The sequence below is a fragment of the Myotis lucifugus genome, unplaced genomic scaffold, assembly GCF_000147115.1.
Source record: "Myotis lucifugus unplaced genomic scaffold, Myoluc2.0 scaffold_254, whole genome shotgun sequence".
In the NCBI taxonomy this organism is placed as follows: domain Eukaryota; kingdom Metazoa; phylum Chordata; class Mammalia; order Chiroptera; family Vespertilionidae; genus Myotis; species Myotis lucifugus.
The window spans coordinates 1,198,263-1,215,921 of NW_005871302.1; the positions used below are offsets into that span (position 1 = coordinate 1,198,263).

Below are 17,659 nucleotides of genomic sequence, written 5' to 3' on the forward strand. Positions count from 1 at the left end.
TCAGACTGAAAACAGAACTGAACTAGCCTTCCTGCTCATCACCACCCCTGCTTTTCTGGTGCAGAGGCTTTTCCTGTTCACTGACCATTCATGGAGGAAGGATGTCCTGCCAGCCTGTGTCCTGCAGGGTGGGCTCAGGTTAGTGGGCCTGGGCTCTAGTTTTGGCTTTGCTTCTTAAGCTGGTGGTCCCTGGCAAATTAGATTTCTTACCTGCAAAGTTAAGGATACCTATTTCTTTTGTAAGGTGGTAGTGAGGATTAAGAGGTGTATATAGAAATGGTCACAGGGTAGGGATTCAGTAAATTACTTCCTTTCCCACAACTAAGGCTACAAGGACCTAGTGATCACTCCAGGAGGAAAAGCTAGTAGGGAATTTGAGAAACAATATTACATTCACTATTAGTCAGTTCCCCTTAAATCCCATTGTTTTCTTCCCTATAACCACCATTTAACATTAACCTCTATTTCCTTCACACTCCTAGCCGAGTCTCATAACCTGGAACCTCTACAAGAGGATGCTGGAAGAGTGAATATAATTTACTAGTCGGTTAGGATCTTATTTGAGATAAAAAGAAAAAAAAAAAGACATTTTATAAGGAATAAGTTTGAATTAACAGAGGCTGTAATTTATGTCTCAGGGCTACAAAGAGACTAGACTGTCTAGCCGGGAGACAGATGGCCTTCATTCTAGGCCCAGCTCTACCATGGACTTGTCAATGACCTGTGCAAGTCATTTTACGTGCTCGTTGTTCTGTTACTCAGGTTATCCTTACTGGATAAATGAGGTTTTCTCCAATAAAGATGCAATGTGAAGGCACTTTAAAAAATAAAATAAAACAATGAGTGAAGAATATTGGGGGAAGAAAAAACTTGGAACATTTTTTTCTGTGTGTGTTTTTCTTTTTTTTTTTTTAAACAAAGTTGTCCAGGTTTTGTTCACCCACAGGTCCTCCCTCTTCTCCCTGCCTGCTGCTGAGCCCCCTTCCACACACCCAGAGTCAAGGGAGGGCTTCTCTGGCCTCCTCAGCTGTAATCTCCTGGGAGTAGAGGTCAGTGAAGAGAGCAGGCAGCCAGTAGTGGGCCTCGCCTGGGGCCTGCAGGTCCAGCCAGGCCAGCCCTTCCTTCAGCAGGTGTTCCTGGAGGGAAAAGGAAGAATCATTTGAGAAAGGGGAGTTCCCACAAACAAAAGTAGAGAATCCCCAATCTCATTCTGGCTTCAATGGGGTTTTCAGATTAAGTCTACACAGTGCCTTCACACATTTACACAACTAAACTGTAATGATCTGTTTGGCTCAACCTCTGAGGTGTGAAAAATGCCACCAAGTCACTTAACCTGTGCTGCTCAAAAAGAGGGTACAACCACAGAAGTACTTGCATATGGCCTTGAGCTAATCACAGACTCCATTCCCTGAAGCAAAATGGAGATCACTATCTTTCAGTTACTTTACTGGGTAACGTGGGTAAACCTTTTTGGAGAAGTTAATCCAAGTTCATTATTAGTATTTATAATGGACTCAATTCCTACAGCTGGAAATAGGCTCAAGATGAGTTTGTTCTGCCCAATATTAAACAGATGTGTATGTTTATCTTTACAGATGTCTATGTTAACATTACAGATGAAGTTGTGTCTACAGGTTAATTGTCTGGATAAGAAAGAAGGTATTAAAAGCCTACATTTCCATGCTTACTCCCTCTTCACAACATCAATCTTTCATTAGTACCATGAAACCTGTATATATAAAACTATAACTATATGCAACAGTATATAATTATAGATATATATGCAATAGTATATAATTTAGGTATGTAATTATCATAAGTGTTAATAATTTCTTTCACTCTGAACTGTTACTTCCAGTATAAACTATATTAACCATCTGGCCACGTTCTACTGGTCAGGAGAGAGAGCAGGTGTTGGTGGTCCTCTAGTAGTGGTGGCAGCCCGGTTTTACATGTGTCAAGGTTAGAAGCCTGCCTTTATGCATTCTACCTCTCGGTGCCATCTTCAGTGAAATGCCGGGGTTACTTTCAGTGTGGCAGCAGTAGCCTTCAAGGCAAGAGGCCAGCAGATCAAGGCTGAAACTCCTATCTGTGTGGTTCCTGACCACCCACTTCCTCCCATTTGGGGCCCATCTTTTCTGGGTCATTCCAAACGTCACATACCAGCACATGCCGCGCTCGCTCTGTCTCCCATTTAAGACTGGCTTTGATATCACTGACAGTCACGTAGCCATTTTTCTGAAAGAAGGAGGAATGGGAATTTTTAGAACCCAGCCTTTGCCCAGGAACAACTGACTTATCCAGACAAGAGGAGGAACTGTCTGTGGGCACAGAAAGCCTAAGAGCATAGAAAAAGAGTGTTTGGAGGTCCCAGCAGAGAGAGGAGGAGAAGGGAGGGGTGACTCAGGTAACGGGTAGGTTGAGTGATTCAGTCTTAAAAAGTAGAGTCCCTGGCACTAAAATATTAATTTTTACTTTCTCAGAGAACTCTAGTATGACAAGGGAAGATTCAGAATGACTAAGTGATAGGAAAAAGTGGTAATAATCTAAAATATTTAAATATTCAGCCCCTGCCTGTCTCACCCTCCCTGTTCTCCAATCAAGAAAAGCCTCTCCCTTATTAGTTTTGTTCTACATTACGGAATTAAGAAGACTGAACATGTCTTCCTTAAATACATGATAAGGACTTGGGGGAGGATGGCCTATGCTTAAGGCATGATGAGGAACAGGGGATGGCAAACAAGATTTAAAAATTTGTTTTAAAGAATCCATAATGTAGTTTTAAGAAGACATCCAAGAATCTGTCTACCCAAGGAAATATGGTTAGTTGTCTGCATGTCTGTCTACTCCACTAGACTGTAAGCTCCTTGAGAGCAGGAAGCATGTGGTACCCATTTTTATATGGCCCACAGCCTAGCCCAGTGCTTTGCACTGTCACTGCTCAATAAATGTCTGCTAAATAAGCACAGGTCTGAGTAGTACATCCATTAGACAGTTTCAGCAAAAAGACTTGAGTGATTGAGATCAAAGGTGCTCCAGATCCCCTCCCTACCATGCAACACACACACACAGGGCACAGCAGTACCTCTGCCAGCTGCAGCACCACAGTGTGATCCATATTGAGCTCAGCTGGAACAGATTGAATGAGGTAAGTGCCGCTGACAGGGATGATGCCGAAGCCAGTGCCAAGGGCCTTCAGTTTCTTGATGGCCCTGATCAGGTCATCTCTAAGGTGAGGAAGAGCTGCTGAAAGACCGTTGGCAAAGCAAACCTAGCAACAATGCAATTTCAGCTCTGCCCTGGGCAGAACACCTTGACAGAAGATTCCAAAGGCTGTACAACATTTAACTACTTCAGTAAAGAGGGTTAAAGGGCACCAAATTGCTTGAATATTCAGGGAAGATGGTCAGGCTCTCCACTCAACAAACTAACTCAAATTAGAGGAAAAGAAAACCTGCAAAACAATGTGTAGACCACGTATTCAGCCCACACACTAACAACCTTTTTACCTTTTCTCAAATTGGAGTCACACACGGGGGCTGGGTGAACCAGAACAATTGATACCACATCTTCTAACCCATGGTCGGCAAACTGCGGCTCTTTGGCCCCTGGAGTGTGGCTCTTCCTAAGCCTTAGGAGTACCCTAATTAAATTAATAACTATGTACCTACCTATATAGTTTAAGTTTAAAAAATTTGGCTCTCAAAAGAAATTTCAATCGTACTGTTGATATTTGGCTCTGTTGACTAAGGAGTTTGCCGACCACTGTTCTAACCCGATCCCCTTCCCAAGCCTCTCTGGGCCCTGCCACTCTACCTGATCTCAATCTCAAGAGTATACAAAGACCCAAGAATGTTTAAAAATATACATATGTATGCATGGGGGGGAAACTTAGAAGAAAATATATCCAAATGTTTAACAGTTCTATCTCTCAGTTGAGAAATAATGAGTGGTTTTTGTGTTTTTTATATCTCTCTGTATTTTGAGTTTTCTGATCATAATGAGGAATAAAATGATTCCTAAACTATCCTAGACATAGAACAGTAAGGAGAAAAGATATCCATCTGCTTTTTAAAGACCTTTCTATACTCCAAGAGGTTGGAAGTTAAGACCTACTGGCTGACATCCTGAGCGAATTTGCCCCTTCCTTTTAACACCTGTTGATGTAGTTCCTCCAGAGTTATTAGACCTATTGGAGAGGGGAGACAGAAAGCAGAGGAAGGGTTACCTTTATGGCTAATAAACAAAGGCAGCAGCATCTTTGAAAAACTATAAATGCATCTTCACATCAACACTGTCTACTTATAACCAATGATTTATAACCGGTTTTTTAGGTTTTCTCTTTAACTTCAACACAGACCATTTAATGTGCTTGTTAAGATGACACTACTGGATGACCATATTGAAGGTCACATTTTGTTTTATTTTTAAACATGTTTTTATTGACTTTTTTTTTTAGGAAGGGAGAGGGAGAAAGAGAAATATCAATCAGCTGCCTTCTGAACACCCCCTACTGGAGATAGAGCCTGCAACCAGGGCATGTGCCCTGACCGGGAATCGAACCAGTGACCTCTTGGTGCATGGAATGATGCTCAGCCAACTGAGCCACGCGGGCCAGGGCTAAGGTCACATTTTAGAGAACACAGACACTTAGCTGGCATTTTCATACCCTATTTCCTACCTCCTTACTATTTTCTGCGATGAATAGGGGCTAGACCTTCCTAGCCAAAGATCTTTGAAGAACAGAGACAATCATCCAGGTAATTCCATTTACCCTGGCCATAGAGACCTACCAAGGATTCAAGGGCATGAAGCAGCTAAGATGCTTCTCAAGACCTTATTGGCCTGCAGATGGCAGGGTGGGAAAGGTTATTTTTCAAGGTTTATTCTCTCTCAGAGAAATCCAAAGCCCAGTCCACAGAACCTAACCACCCTCACCTCCATTCCGGTGCTTCAGGGCCAGGCACACTTCAATAATCTGGACGCCCAGTTCATAATAGAAGTCTCCCACACCTAGCATCTCAGACCAAAATCCTTTTCCAGCTGAAAGAAAAACAAAAGCCAGGTATTCATTAGTTACATCTTTTCTTTTAAAGCTACCCTATGGGAGTCTTCCCTGCCTAGCACTAAGTCCTTCTGTTCCAATATTACTTAGGATCTTCAACACAATCTGACTCTTGAAACAGGCTCAGACAGTTGTAAAGGGTAGGCAATCTAAAAGGCATTTCTATTTGGCTGCTGATTCTGGCTCAGGATACTATAAAAATGAGTTTTCCTTTCCCAAAGTATACAGTGAAACATAATGGGACATATGGTCTAGACAAGGCTAAGAGCAATACACAGACCTAGCATTCAAAAATCTATTGAAGGCAGTATTTTGAGTGAAAAATGGAGGTTACAGCGTTGTACTTATAACATGAATCCCATATATGTGAAAGAAATTTTAATATGAAGGTGTCTCGAAAGATATACCTTAACAGTACTTCATCTCTGAAATTATAGGACTGAGAAGACTTCTACTTTCTCCTTTTCTTTTTTCTCCTTTGCTGATTGCATGATCACACATTATTTTCATTAAAACTAAATATTTTTTAATAAAGGGAAAAAATGGCCATAAAAAATCCCACTGTAAGTCATTCAAGAGAAGAACACTGGCTCCTCAACCTGCATTCCAGCCTCTCCATCTTCCCCATCGAACTGGGCACTCAATGTCCTGCTGGGCACTCTGTAAAGACAACACTTTATCTCCCTGCAGTCCCTTCTAGAAGGTGCCCCTGTCCCAGCAGTGATAGCAACTAGGGAGCTTCTGACCCTTGGGAATCCTAGGAGAACATAGACTCCTACAGACCACTCCTTACAGGCCAGAGGATCCACCCCAATGGTGGCACACATATCCTGGAACTGAACCCGAAACTCAGGATTCTTCCGGATTTCTTGCTTGTGTTTGCTGGCAAATTCCTCCAGGTTGGTCTTGAACATGTCCAATTGCTTCGACATCTGTAAGATGGACAAGGGTGAGGGTAGGATTAGCCCCCCCGAGGTGAGAATCAGATGTCAAACAGGTCCTGGCCCAGTGGCAGTGCAAAGGCTGAAGGAAGGTATGTCCTCAGACCTGCCATTACGCTGTTTTCTGTTCCCTTTCTTTTGATCCCTGCCTCTCCTTCACAGGTCTGTTGGCAGCAGAAATGAGATGCGGTCATGTTTCCTTATTTCGAAAATACACTTTTTTTTTCCTGTTCTAAAGTCAAGATGCATCTAACAATGTGCACATCTAATGTGGTACTTCTTTTCCCCAGGAAAACTGTTATTAAGTTGAAGATGAATCTAGTGAGTCATTTTGTCTTCAAAATGAGGAACTGCAGCATGCATGCAATGGGAAGGCTTCAGCCACTGAAAGAAAGGCTGGACAGGAGAACAAGGAAACCTGGCATGAATTAGGTGTTGCAGTGGTTGTCTAATCTGAGTCATGGACCTCCGTGGGGATCAATTCCAGATCAAGAATCCCTGACTGAGGGCTGTGGGTCTTCCAGATTACATTCCAAAGTTAAATACAAATATTTTGGGGATTTTCTGATGTCCTGTTTGTATTAACTCCTTCTCACAAAGCCTGTCTTCTACCCCACCAAGAGTAACGTCTGGCCCACTCTCTCTTCACTTGCTGCACATGAGAAACTTACATACTGTTTAGTCATCATTTCCAGTTTCCTGCATGCCACCTCCCCATGAATGAGAGCTTTTGAAAAGCACAACCTGTGCCTACTCTTTCCTCAGTTCAAGGGCCGATTTCCCTCCTTAACTGCCTTCTCTTCTTCACCAGTTACAATAACCGAGTAAACACAGGGCTAGCACAGAAAAGGGAAATGGTTAGAAAAGGAATCTGTGCACCCGTCACTCATACACACTTCTGACGTATGACGTGATGATCATGGTGATGGGTGCCATAGGGTAGGCAATATTTTCATGTGATTCTTAGGAATTTATTTAAACTTGTTAATATATCTTTATTGATTTCAGAGAGGAAGGGAGAGGAAAAGAGAAATAGAAACGCCAATGATGAGAGAGAATCATTGGTCGGCTGCCTCCCGAACGCCTGGGGATGGAGCCCAAAACCTGGGCATATGCCTGGACGGGGAATCAAACTGTGATATCCTGGTTCATACGTTGAAGCTCAACCCTGATCCACCGCAGCTGGTCTTATTCTTAGGAATCTAAAATAAAAACTCCAAAAAAGACCTAAGTCAAACAGCACTACTACTTACTACCCATGTAACCTTAGACAAATTACTTAATGCCACAGGGTCCTCAATGTTAAACTAAAAAGAACAGTGTTCCTTCCTGGCAGGCTTTTCAGGAGGAATGAACAAGACAGTCTATGTAAAGAAAATGGACACAGGCCTGGCAGGCTGGGAGCATGTAACCACTCAGAGATGTTAACTATCACGATCATCAGCAAGCCACCGAAAAGATCTGAGGCGCTCAGAAATCAGGATTTGCCAAATATCCTCTTTTTAACTCAACCCAAACAATCCAGTTTCTACCAAACGTGTCCTGCCCAGCCTTGTGGGGTCTCCCTTCCTGCCTGGAGCCTTCCAGCCGACTCACCTGGGCCAGCTGGTCCTCGGCCAGGACAGTCCCTCGCTCCTTGTACTTGGCCTGTCAGACAAAGAGACCAGCATGAGTCGAGCGAGTGGGCGCGGGGGGCACCGCTCGTACTGCCTCCGCGGAAAAGACGGTCTCTCTTCACTGGCTTTGCTTAGGGAGAGGGATGAGAAGTAGAATGGACGGACGCCTGCAGGAACATTTGGGGACGTGGGGGAAAGGGCTGGTGGATTTGGGGGTGCTGACATTCCAATCCACCGGAAGCCGGAGACACTCCGCGCCCGGGTGCCCGAGAAGCCCGCGCCAGATGGCAGGGAGGCCGTTTGGGGGGACAGAGCTCCGCGCCCCAGAGACGCCGGCTCCCCGCGGACCGGACATGGCTGCGGGCCCGCCTTCCCCCGCTCACCTCGGCGAGCTTCTTCTTGGCGATGGCGCCGGCTCCCACCCCGCGGCGGTGCATCCCGCCGTGGGCCCGCGGGCCACCCCGCCGCCGGGACCCCGGGTCTTCACTTCCCGGGATCCGCCGCCCGCTCCCCAACGCGGAAGCGCGGTCCCTACGTCATCTCCGCGCGCCGGAAGCTGCGCGCCGACTTCCTTCCGCGGGCGCAGACTTCCCAGCGCCCGGGCCGGCGCTGCTCTTCCCGGGCGGCCGAGGTCCGCGAGGCTGGCGGCGGCGGGAAGGCACGGGCTCCGCGTACCGGCCCGGGCCGTCTGGGTGCGGCCTGCGCTCCTCACCCACGGGGACGTCTCGGACTCTCCTCTTCCCGTGGCCGCCCCTCCGCCCCCACCCCAGGCACCATGTCCCTGGCCGCCTCCTTGGTTCTTGGGCCACGCGGGTTCCAGACGGAGCACAAAGCGGAGTCCATTCTAGGCGAGCGGGGCTTGCCCGTAGGAGGCACACGCTTTCTGGCCGGCGGAGGCCTGGCGGTCAGGACGTTGGACTCTGGAATCGGATTGCTGGCTCCGTAGCTAACTTCCATTGCATGTGGTCCAGTAACTCCAAGCAAATTCTCTCTCTGGTGTTGCAGTTTCCACGGTTGTGGTGAATGACACCTACTCGTGAAGTTGTTGTGAAGATTAATTCAGAAAGTGTGTTAGCAAAGCATTTAGTGCAATGCCCGGCGCATCGGTTAAGTATCAGCTGTGATTGTTAGTCAGCAAAGTTAGTAAAGAGGGGCGTTAGTCACCTGTGTGTTTAGGGAACTCCCTAGGTGATCCCCACCCCCCCACCCCCACCCCCCCCCCCCCGCCATAGTGATTATTGAGTCTAACAGAGGAGTTAATATGGAGGATTCTTACGTCAGTGAGTTAAGAAGATCAAATTTTTGTCTTAGGAAAAGTAGTGGCGACCTAGACTTAAGTCTGTTTCTGCAAAATAAACCAGAAATGATGGGGCCAGAACTAGATGGTGGCAATAACGGTAGAGAGAATGGGACAAATTCAGGAGATGGGAAGAAGGTGAAATGATAAGACTGACAAGATGGGGCCAGAGTAGGTGGGGAAGTCAGCAGGATGCTCAGTTTTCTGGCTTGAGCACCAGGGGTGGTGCCACAGGGGGAGAGGGGGGACCCCAGCATGAAGTTGGGGCAATAATTAAGAGTAGTTTTGAACATGTAGAAATTGAGGTCTTCGGGCTATCACAGGAGAGGTGGCCAATTGTTATTTCTGTATGAAGCTCTACAGAACAAGTTGGGCTGGGAATCAGATCCAGGTGAAACCAAAGCGAATGATGTTATTAGAGGGGTTTTAGTAAAAGGATAAGAGGATGGCGCAGAGATGGGTAGCAAGATGTTTAGTTGCCGTTTGCAGCCTTAAGAGATGATGGAGGTGTGGGTCCTATGAGCCTGGGTCCCTGAGGGTTTTTTGGAGCAGAGTTGTTACACCAGCCCCGGACTGCCTGCCTTTGGCTGTTCACAAGAAAGAGATAATTTTCTATCTTGCTAAAGCCACTGTTATTTTGTGTTTTTCTGTTATTTGAAGCAGAATACAGTCTTAACGGATGCACGGACCAAGGCTAAAACAATCATCAGCCTTTCATAATTATCTTTCAGATTCATTCTCATACACATCCTCAGACACTAAGCTCAGATAGCATAAGCCCCTTTATTTTTTTATTTTTTTAAATATATTTTATTGATTTTTTACAGAGAGGAAGGGAGAGGAATAGAGAGTTAGAAACATCGATGGGAGAGAAACATCGATCAGCTGCCTCCTGCATACCTCCTACTAGGGATGTGCCGGCAACCAAGGTACATGCCCTTGACCAGAATCGAACCCGGGACCCCTCAGTCCACAGGCCAACGCTCTATCCACCAAGCCAAACCGATTAGGGCGCACCTGCTTCATTTATCACTTTCTTTTTTAATCCTCACCCGAGGATATTTTTTCCATTGATTTTTTTTTTTTTTTAAGAGAGTGGAGGGGAGGAAGGAGAGGGAGAGAGAGAGAGAGAGAGAGAGAGAGAGAGAGAGAGAGAGAGAGAGAAAACAAGGATGTGGGAGAAAACCATCAATGGGTTGCCTCCCGCATGTGCCGGGGATGGAGCCTGCAACCAGGACCCTAACCATTGAGAAAAATCGGCCAGACTCATTTATCACTTTTTGACTCACACTGTATGACCCCTGAAGGTGCACACACTGACCCCTCACTCACACCCTTGACCTTAGATTTAACTATTCATATCCTCAAGTGCACATATTCATATTCACTCCTTTAGATACGCACATGGACCCTTGACAAACCTCATTGCCATCCTCAAGCAGATATGCTTATTCCCTTATTCGTACACATGTGTTCTCCTTCATACTTTTAGAGAAGGGATGCTGACCAGTAATATGCTAGTGTTTAACAGCCTCTCCAGGTGGGAAGGGAGGCTCTGATGTATATAGCATTTGCCGATTGCCATGGTACAAATCCTCTAACCAGGGCCAATTTCAAGCTACCTGTGGTTTGACAGCCTGCTCTCAGAATTCCTGACAATTTAACAGTGGCTCTCAGAAGCACTGGCTACAGTACACCGTGAATACTGATTGTGACAGACGCCCTCACCTGCTGTAAGTGACTCACTGGCCTTGTGGCAAGGTGGCGAGTAGTGTAGGCTTTTAATTCCCGGCCTCATGGAGGCAGTGTAGTGCATGGTTAGCAGCTATTATGGTATTCAAGGGTTGTGATGAGGCTTTAAATGAGATCATCATGACTTTTTAAAATGATGTTTATAAATTTGAACAACAACAAAATAATAAAAAAAAAAACAACTACAGCCCTGACCGAGTAGCTCAGTTGGTTAGAGTGTCAGCCTAGGTTGTGAGTTCGATCCCCGGTCAGGGTATTTACAAGAATCAACCAATGAATGCATAAATATGCAGAGCAACAAAATGATTTTTCTCTCCCTCCCTCTTTTTCTCTCTCTCTAAAATAGGTAAATAAATAAATAATTTTTTAAAAAGAATAAAAAATCTTAAAAAGTTGAAAAAATGTTTATAGGAGACTGGGCACAATGCCTGCCCCATAGCAAGAACATTGCATAAAATATTTTAAAATAACCCTTTCTGATGGACTGATTCCAAGAGACACCCAAGAATTCAGAACTATAGATCCAAATTTCTCCCCAAGACAATCGGTACTATCATGGAGAATCACTAAAATACATCCTCTGAACAAAGGCATGCTCTAAATTGCATGGTACACATTCTTGGGACCTCAGGAGTTTATAGAGGAGCGGAAACCAAATATGGGTGAGATAGCAAACTAAACTAGCAGTGCTCAGGCAAATTCAGCTCTCAAAAGAGTTTTGTTTGGCACCAGAAAGATTTTAGGCGAACGTGTCTCTTCCATTTTCACAGTCCCCATCCTTGCTGTTGTCTTGCGCCCGCCTCACTTTGCTCATTTATGCTACTGGCCCAGACCTTTAGCCATCCAGCTTGCCACTCCCTGATTTAAATTAATACCTTTTAAACTAAGGCTTAGGTGTGTGAGTAACAATAACAAAAGTTAACTTTTATGGACCACTTAACTTTGTGCCAGCCATGATCTTAACACTTACTTTAACCCTATTTGGGTGGATACCTTTTCATCTTTTTTACAGACAGGAAACTGAGTTTAAGAGCGAGAAACTAACTTGCTAACTCACAGAGCTAGTAAGTGCTTTGAATCTTGGAGTGTTTGACTCTGGTCTACTGAACTATGACTAGATCAAGGAGGACATTCCAGGAAAAGATGACCCAAGCGAGGGAGAGAAGGTATATCATATCTGTGGATGCAGGGCATTGGAGACGGCAGCAGGCTGAGGTGGGGAAGGCTCTGAACACGGGAGATAAAGGTATTGACTTTTTGGTAAATTGAGTTTGCCCATTTTGCCACCCCCACTCCCCCAATCACCATCATCCTAGTATAAACCTGGAATCCTGCAAGAGCCTCTTTACTGGTCTTCCTCTTCCCCTTTCATTCCTATTCATCTCAATATAACTCTTACTTTCATCAGTGTGATCGTTTTGGGGATGCAAATAGACCCTCTGTGACCTGACCCTGTTTAAAATCCTCCTCGGACCTATCCTTGCACTGAGGATAAAACCCAAAAGCTTTAACGTGGTCTTTCGGGCCCTGCCTCCGCCCACCTGCCGAGACCTGCTGTCCTCTTCCTCCCATTGCCCATGTTGCTGTACTAATAACTCTGGCTGATATGAAGGCTCCACCCATCCTTGGTCTTATTCAGCTTAAATGCCATTTTCTCCAAGAGGCCCTCCTGACCCCACCTAGATAAGGTTTCTCTGTCCTCTCTCCTAGCAACCTCACCCTCACAGAACTTAGCATGCTACGTGATTGTTGTGTTTGTGTGTTTAAAGATTAAGGTCTGTCTTCCTCACTAGACTGTAAACCCCTCACAGGGACAAGGACTGTATCTGTTTCCCTCATTGCTGCAGACCCTTGTTGAGCACAACCCTGCTCATGTTAAGTTTCCCATAAGTGTTTGTAGAATAAATAGATGAATTAGCAGGTGGGTCGGAGCCATATCTTCTTTTTCTTGGGGGGTACACGGCACACAGACAAGCAGACACTGTCAGAGCTCAGTAGACATTTGAATATATTTTGACAATGGGCACAAAGATTTATTTCAGCTTAAACTTTATTGGTTTGGCTTGTCGAGGGTACCCAGGAGCTGAGTCAGTGCAGGGCAGAGTCCAGTCCTGAGCTGGGTTTAGTCAGAGTCCCTGAAACCTGTGGAGAGTAGAGAGGGTGGGGAGGAGGGTGGTTATCAGCTTGGAGTCAGCAAAGTAAATTTATCCTGGCACCCAGCCATAGTTCAACCGCTCCTCCCTCCCAAGTACCTTTTTGATTATAAATAATCAAAACGATTCAAAAAGCACGGAGCCTGTTACCCACCGTCCTACGGAGGTGTTCTCACCCCCTCTTCTCTATCGTTGCGGTCACATTCCTCTCACCCTTCTTATCCTCCTACAGGGAGTCCTCCCACATCTGTCCCCTCAGTCCTTCCCTCGCTCCCCAGCATGGAAGTCTAAACCAGCGGTCACCAGCCGGTGGTCAGTGGTCCACGAGGTCCGAAAGGTTGGCGACCGCTGGTCTAAATGTCTTTTGGTTTCTGTGCCTGGGTGTCTGCACTTGGAATGAGTGTCCTGTCTCACCCTTTAGGTCCCTTTCTTCTAGGACATAATAGGTTGAGGGACTTCCTAATAGTGATATGGATGCAAGGACCACTGAGACCAGCAGCAGCTACAGAGAAGGGCACCATGCCTCCCACTATAGGGGCTCCATCACTGGGAAGGTGCCACGGCACAAGGGTACAGAGGGAGAGCGGAGAGGGGGATGGGCAGGTCAGCTGGGGTGGGCAGGGGAGGGGAGAGCAGCATCTGACTTGGAGGAGGTTGAGAAAGGAGGGCAAGCAGTAACAATAGCTGCCACCATCACTGAACTCTTACTTTCTACAGAGGTTGCTCTCAACTTTTTCCTTACGTTCTCTTATTTCTCAACTTTTTCCTTACGTTCTCTTATTTAAAACCCACAGCAGCCCCATGAAGTGGTTTAAATAGTCCCGATTTTCATGAAAACAACGAAGTTCAGAGAGTCTGAGAATTGGCCAGCATATGTTGGGATGAAGATTTGAACCTGTGCCGGACCCCAATACTCAAGCTTACAACCAGTACGCAAGCCTCCCAAAGCCTCCCATCTCTGCCACCTGAGCCTGCAGAGCTCCGTGCGATCCACCATCCAGGCCAGCAGCTCTTGAATCAGTAAGTCCTTCAGCAGATCTTCATCACTGGGCTTCATGGGTAGGGAGCTGCACAGGAGACAGCCTCAGGCAGGCTGCCTTCGCCTGGCCCCACCCAGAGAGAGTAAACACGGGACGGGGGACTCCGAGGGAGGGGGTGGGGGAGGGAGTCAACACAGCTGCCTCTGGGTTACCTCAGCTTTTAAAACTCCAACCCAATCTGCCTGCCAATCTTCAATACAGGCAAAGCCGAACAGAATTCTGGTGGGAGCCATCCCACCCTCCACCTCTACAGGTATCCCAGAATGCAGTCCGAACCCCCAAGAGATTATTTGGGGGACCTTGGCTCTTCATGACGATCTGTGCCACAGCTTCCTCAGCGGGGGGGTAACTGACTTTAGGGGACTGGCCGTGGGACAGGATGGTCCCAGTTCTACAAATGTCCTTCCTGGTGTGCGGCAGGGAGAAGTGGGGAAGCCGGTTCCTGAGGTCTCCTTCGCTGCCCCTCTCCTGCACACTGAGTCATCAATCTTAGAAACCCCGGCCCCCACACCCCTCCCAGGCACCCCGCCCCCATTCCACCCAGGCTTCTCCCTTAAGCTCCGGCTGACCTCCAAGAGTTCAGCGAAGACCCCTCTTTGAACTCGGAGTGGAAGGGGCTGCTTATCTGGGGCCTGGCCCTGCTCTGGAGTCTGGGAGCGGGAACAATGAGGTGGGGGTGGGTCAGGAGGCCCCACACCCTCCTTCCCCTGTGGGCTGACTCACCCCTGCTGCTCCCTGGCCTCCTTCTTCCTGTTAGATTGATGGGCCAGCTCTAGGGCCTGGGCCTCCCTCTGAGTGATGTTGTGTTTCCAGCTGGTGAGATAAGGATTAGGGAGTGGGTGGCAGAACAGAGGGTACCTCTTTCTTCCCTCAACCTCCTGACCGCTTGTCTTCAGCTGCTTCAGCTGCTGGTGAACAGCTTTCCAGAATCTACCAGGCTGACCAAACAGCAAGGGCAGGAAGAGCTTTGGCAAAGAGAAGGAAGTAGGACGAGGACAGTTGATTCTATTTCCAAAGTCTGAAGAGGCCACCACCAAAAAGTCATTGGCAGCAGCTCAGCTTCCCCTGCCTTCATCCCCGGCCTCCTGGGAATCCTCGGTGAGCCCCACACATCTTCACCGACCCTTCCCCTCAGGAGAAAAGGATTGGGAAGTTGCCCTGGTCCTGCCCCCACACTGGACCGCTGCCCAAAGCAGGGCCGCCACGCGGTCCAGCTCCCTATCGTCGCCTCAGTGAGAGGCGCCACCTGGAGTTGTGCATCGCAGGGCCCCGTGGGGCCACGATGGCGCCTGGTCTGAATGCAGGAAGGGAGCCGGAGGCTGGGGACAGGAGGGGCTTGCGCGATGACTCACTCATTCTTCTTCCCCTTCTGAGCCAGCAGCCAGTCCACAAAGTCTTGTTGGCGGATCTTGTCCATGGCGATGCTGTAGTCACTGATGAAAGTCCCCTCGGCATACCTGCGGCCTCGAGGTGTAGAGCCTCTGACCTTCGCGTGGACTCTGAGGGGCAGGGAGGGGAGAGAGAGAGAAACCAGGGTGCCATGAAGGGGCAGGGTTGAGGGGGTTCACCATCCGGCATACATGACGGTCGCTGACAGGAGGCCAACATGTAAAAATGAACCAGCCCATTTCCGGGGAGTCCGTTTCTGTGGAGACACCCTCTTGGCTCTGCCTTGAGCCCCTTGGACTTTATTTCCAGCTGAAAGGCCTGCTTCCTGCATCATTAGTGTGTGTGGCTCTGGCTTCTGGGCGAAGAGGGATCAGAGGGCCCCCGATCCCCAAGGACTGGCTCCCAGTACCTTCCTGGACTCCTCTCGCCCTGGCCACACCTGGTTTAGGTCTTTGGTTCCCAGTCACTACTGATAGTAGTGAGCTCTTATGCGTGAGGCAGGGCCTCGAATAGCCCTTTAATACAGTCACTCATTCAGTCCTCACCACACCCCTAGCAGGCAGACGCTAGCCATACCCCCTTTTTGTGAATGAGGAAACCAGGGAGCAGAGAGATTAATTTGCACACAGCATAGGCGGCAGATCCAGGGTCCACCCCAGGCGGTCTGGGCCCGGGTCTGCGTTCTTAGCTTCTGCGTGATGTCTCTCCTGGTACGTGTCTCTGACAGCCGTGCCTCAGATTTATATCACTGGATTTACATGAGCATGGAGCTGTCCTTGCACCCAAGAACGCCCAACTCTTCCCTCGGATAGGCCTCTCTTGGTCCCCAAAACACAGAGCCCCCCGCTGTGCTCATTCCTCGCACTCTGCTTTTCCTCACAGAACTCATGACAGTTTGCAGCTCGCCTTGGTGGTTCTTTGTCTGTTTTCCCTTTGGCCCTGTGCACACCATGAGGGCAGGAGGGTTTTGTGGACCACTCCGCACATATATCTCCTGCACCTGTACCGGGGGGGGGGGGGGTCAGGGGCGGGGGGGTCGGTCCTTTATCAAGTTAGATGAGCCAAGGCTCTCCTGAATGAATGGTTAAGGGAGATGTTGTCATCTGCTTCAGATGCTTAGCCACTGAGAAGGCCTTCCAGAGGCCTAGCCAGTAGCTCCTGAGAAATACTCTCTGCGTCGTCCCTCGCTCTGCACTCAGACGGCTGGTGGCAGGTTTTCCCCTGGAGCTTCTTTCCTCTTGGCCCAGGATTCCTTCCTTTCTCATGCCACCAAGACCAGAGCCCTGTCCTCCCCCAGCCCCCTCCGCAGCAGCGGGCCCTCCCTCCTCTCCCCACCTGGAGGGACTCTCTTCCTTGTCTCCTAGCACCACTGCCACGAGCAGGGACACCAGCAGCAGAGAGATCTTCATGGCCACCATCTTCCAAGGGTTATTCCCGAGCTAAGAGAGAGCAGGAGCAGGATGAGGGGGAGGCACGGTGTGAGGGAGCCGTCAGCCTGCCTCAGAGCCGTGGGGGTGCTGAAAGCTGGGGGGCACTGAGTCCTGTGGTTTGGAGTTTGGCTAAGAGGCCGGAGCAGGATCTTAGGGAGGGTGGGGAGGGCATGGGCAATACAGCTAGTAACTAGAAGGAACAAGGAGTCTGGCCGAGAGGTGAGCCTTCTTTTCGTTTTGTGTTTAAGTGGAGTCTGAGGGGCGGGGGGTGGGGGGTGCTCCAGGCAGGAGAAAGCAGCGGGACCTGTGTGCCTGGACAGCCCCCCTTCCCGGCTCAGTGGCTAGACATCATAGGCATGTGGTTTGGCAGGATTCTCCCCGCAGAGCCCTCCAGAGTTCATACCAGCCAGCCTCCCAGCTCTCAAACGGGCTTGTCACCTAAATCATCACAGCCCTCTCGCCCGAAGTGAAAACCACCCGAGGAACCATCCCCTTCTGCCTTTTTCGGATTTCATTTTTTCCGCCCAGGGAATTTTTTTCGGAGTTCGGACCACTTTACCCGGCCCGGCCCCCGGGTTTTTTTGGGCGGGGGGGGGGGGGGGGGGGTCATCAGTACAGGAAGAACAGTAAGTCACTTTCCTCCCAGGCCCTAAAAACCAAAGCGAGGCTAGACATGTGCGGCTGCAAGACCTCGCCTCCCTGCCTTCGTCACCTGGGGCTTAAAGGGCCATCCGCACCCCCGTCTTATTTCCTATGGAGAGGAAAAGCAACGGGGTGCCAGGGTGCTGAGCCCCTCGGGGTCCCCGGGCCACCTCCCTCCAGCGCCCCTGTCCCAGCTGCTCTTACCAGTTGTCCTTTCCAGGGCTCCCAGAAGGGCAGCGGGTCTCTTCCTCTTGCTTCTGGCCCGGCGGAGCCTGCCTCGGTGACTTCTGCCCGCCGCGCCGCCTTTATATCCAGGCCCCGCAGACCCTCTGAT

The 17,659-nt window shown here is 48.6% G+C and overlaps 2 protein-coding genes across 3 annotated transcripts; both read right to left on the minus strand.

Annotated features, from left to right (window-relative positions):
* Positions 1-600: 600 nt before the first annotated feature.
* SNF8 (SNF8, ESCRT-II complex subunit) lies at positions 601-8,164 on the minus strand. 2 transcript variants are annotated; one of them, XM_023762612.1, is made up of 9 exons: positions 8,006-8,164; positions 7,603-7,653; positions 5,859-5,997; positions 4,939-5,043; positions 4,117-4,189; positions 3,086-3,227; positions 2,164-2,238; positions 993-1,136; positions 601-817 (listed from the first exon to the last, which is right to left on the minus strand). In XM_023762612.1, the coding sequence occupies exons 1-8, from the start codon at positions 8,057-8,059 to the stop codon at positions 999-1,001; spliced, it is 777 nt and encodes a 258-aa protein (XP_023618380.1). In that variant the 5' UTR covers positions 8,060-8,164; the 3' UTR covers positions 601-817; positions 993-998. The 2 variants fall into 2 exon arrangements, with proteins under 2 accessions (XP_023618380.1, XP_006098995.1); XM_006098933.3 differs by having other exon boundaries at positions 601-1,136.
* A 5,460-nt stretch (positions 8,165-13,624) lies between these two features.
* GIP (gastric inhibitory polypeptide) lies at positions 13,625-16,820 on the minus strand. The gene is made up of 4 exons (XM_006098934.3): positions 16,589-16,820; positions 15,217-15,387; positions 14,588-14,677; positions 13,625-13,891 (listed from the first exon to the last, which is right to left on the minus strand). The coding sequence occupies exons 1-4, from the start codon at positions 16,669-16,671 to the stop codon at positions 13,636-13,638; spliced, it is 600 nt and encodes a 199-aa protein (XP_006098996.1). The 5' UTR covers positions 16,672-16,820; the 3' UTR covers positions 13,625-13,635.
* Between the last annotated feature and the right edge of the window lie 839 nt (positions 16,821-17,659).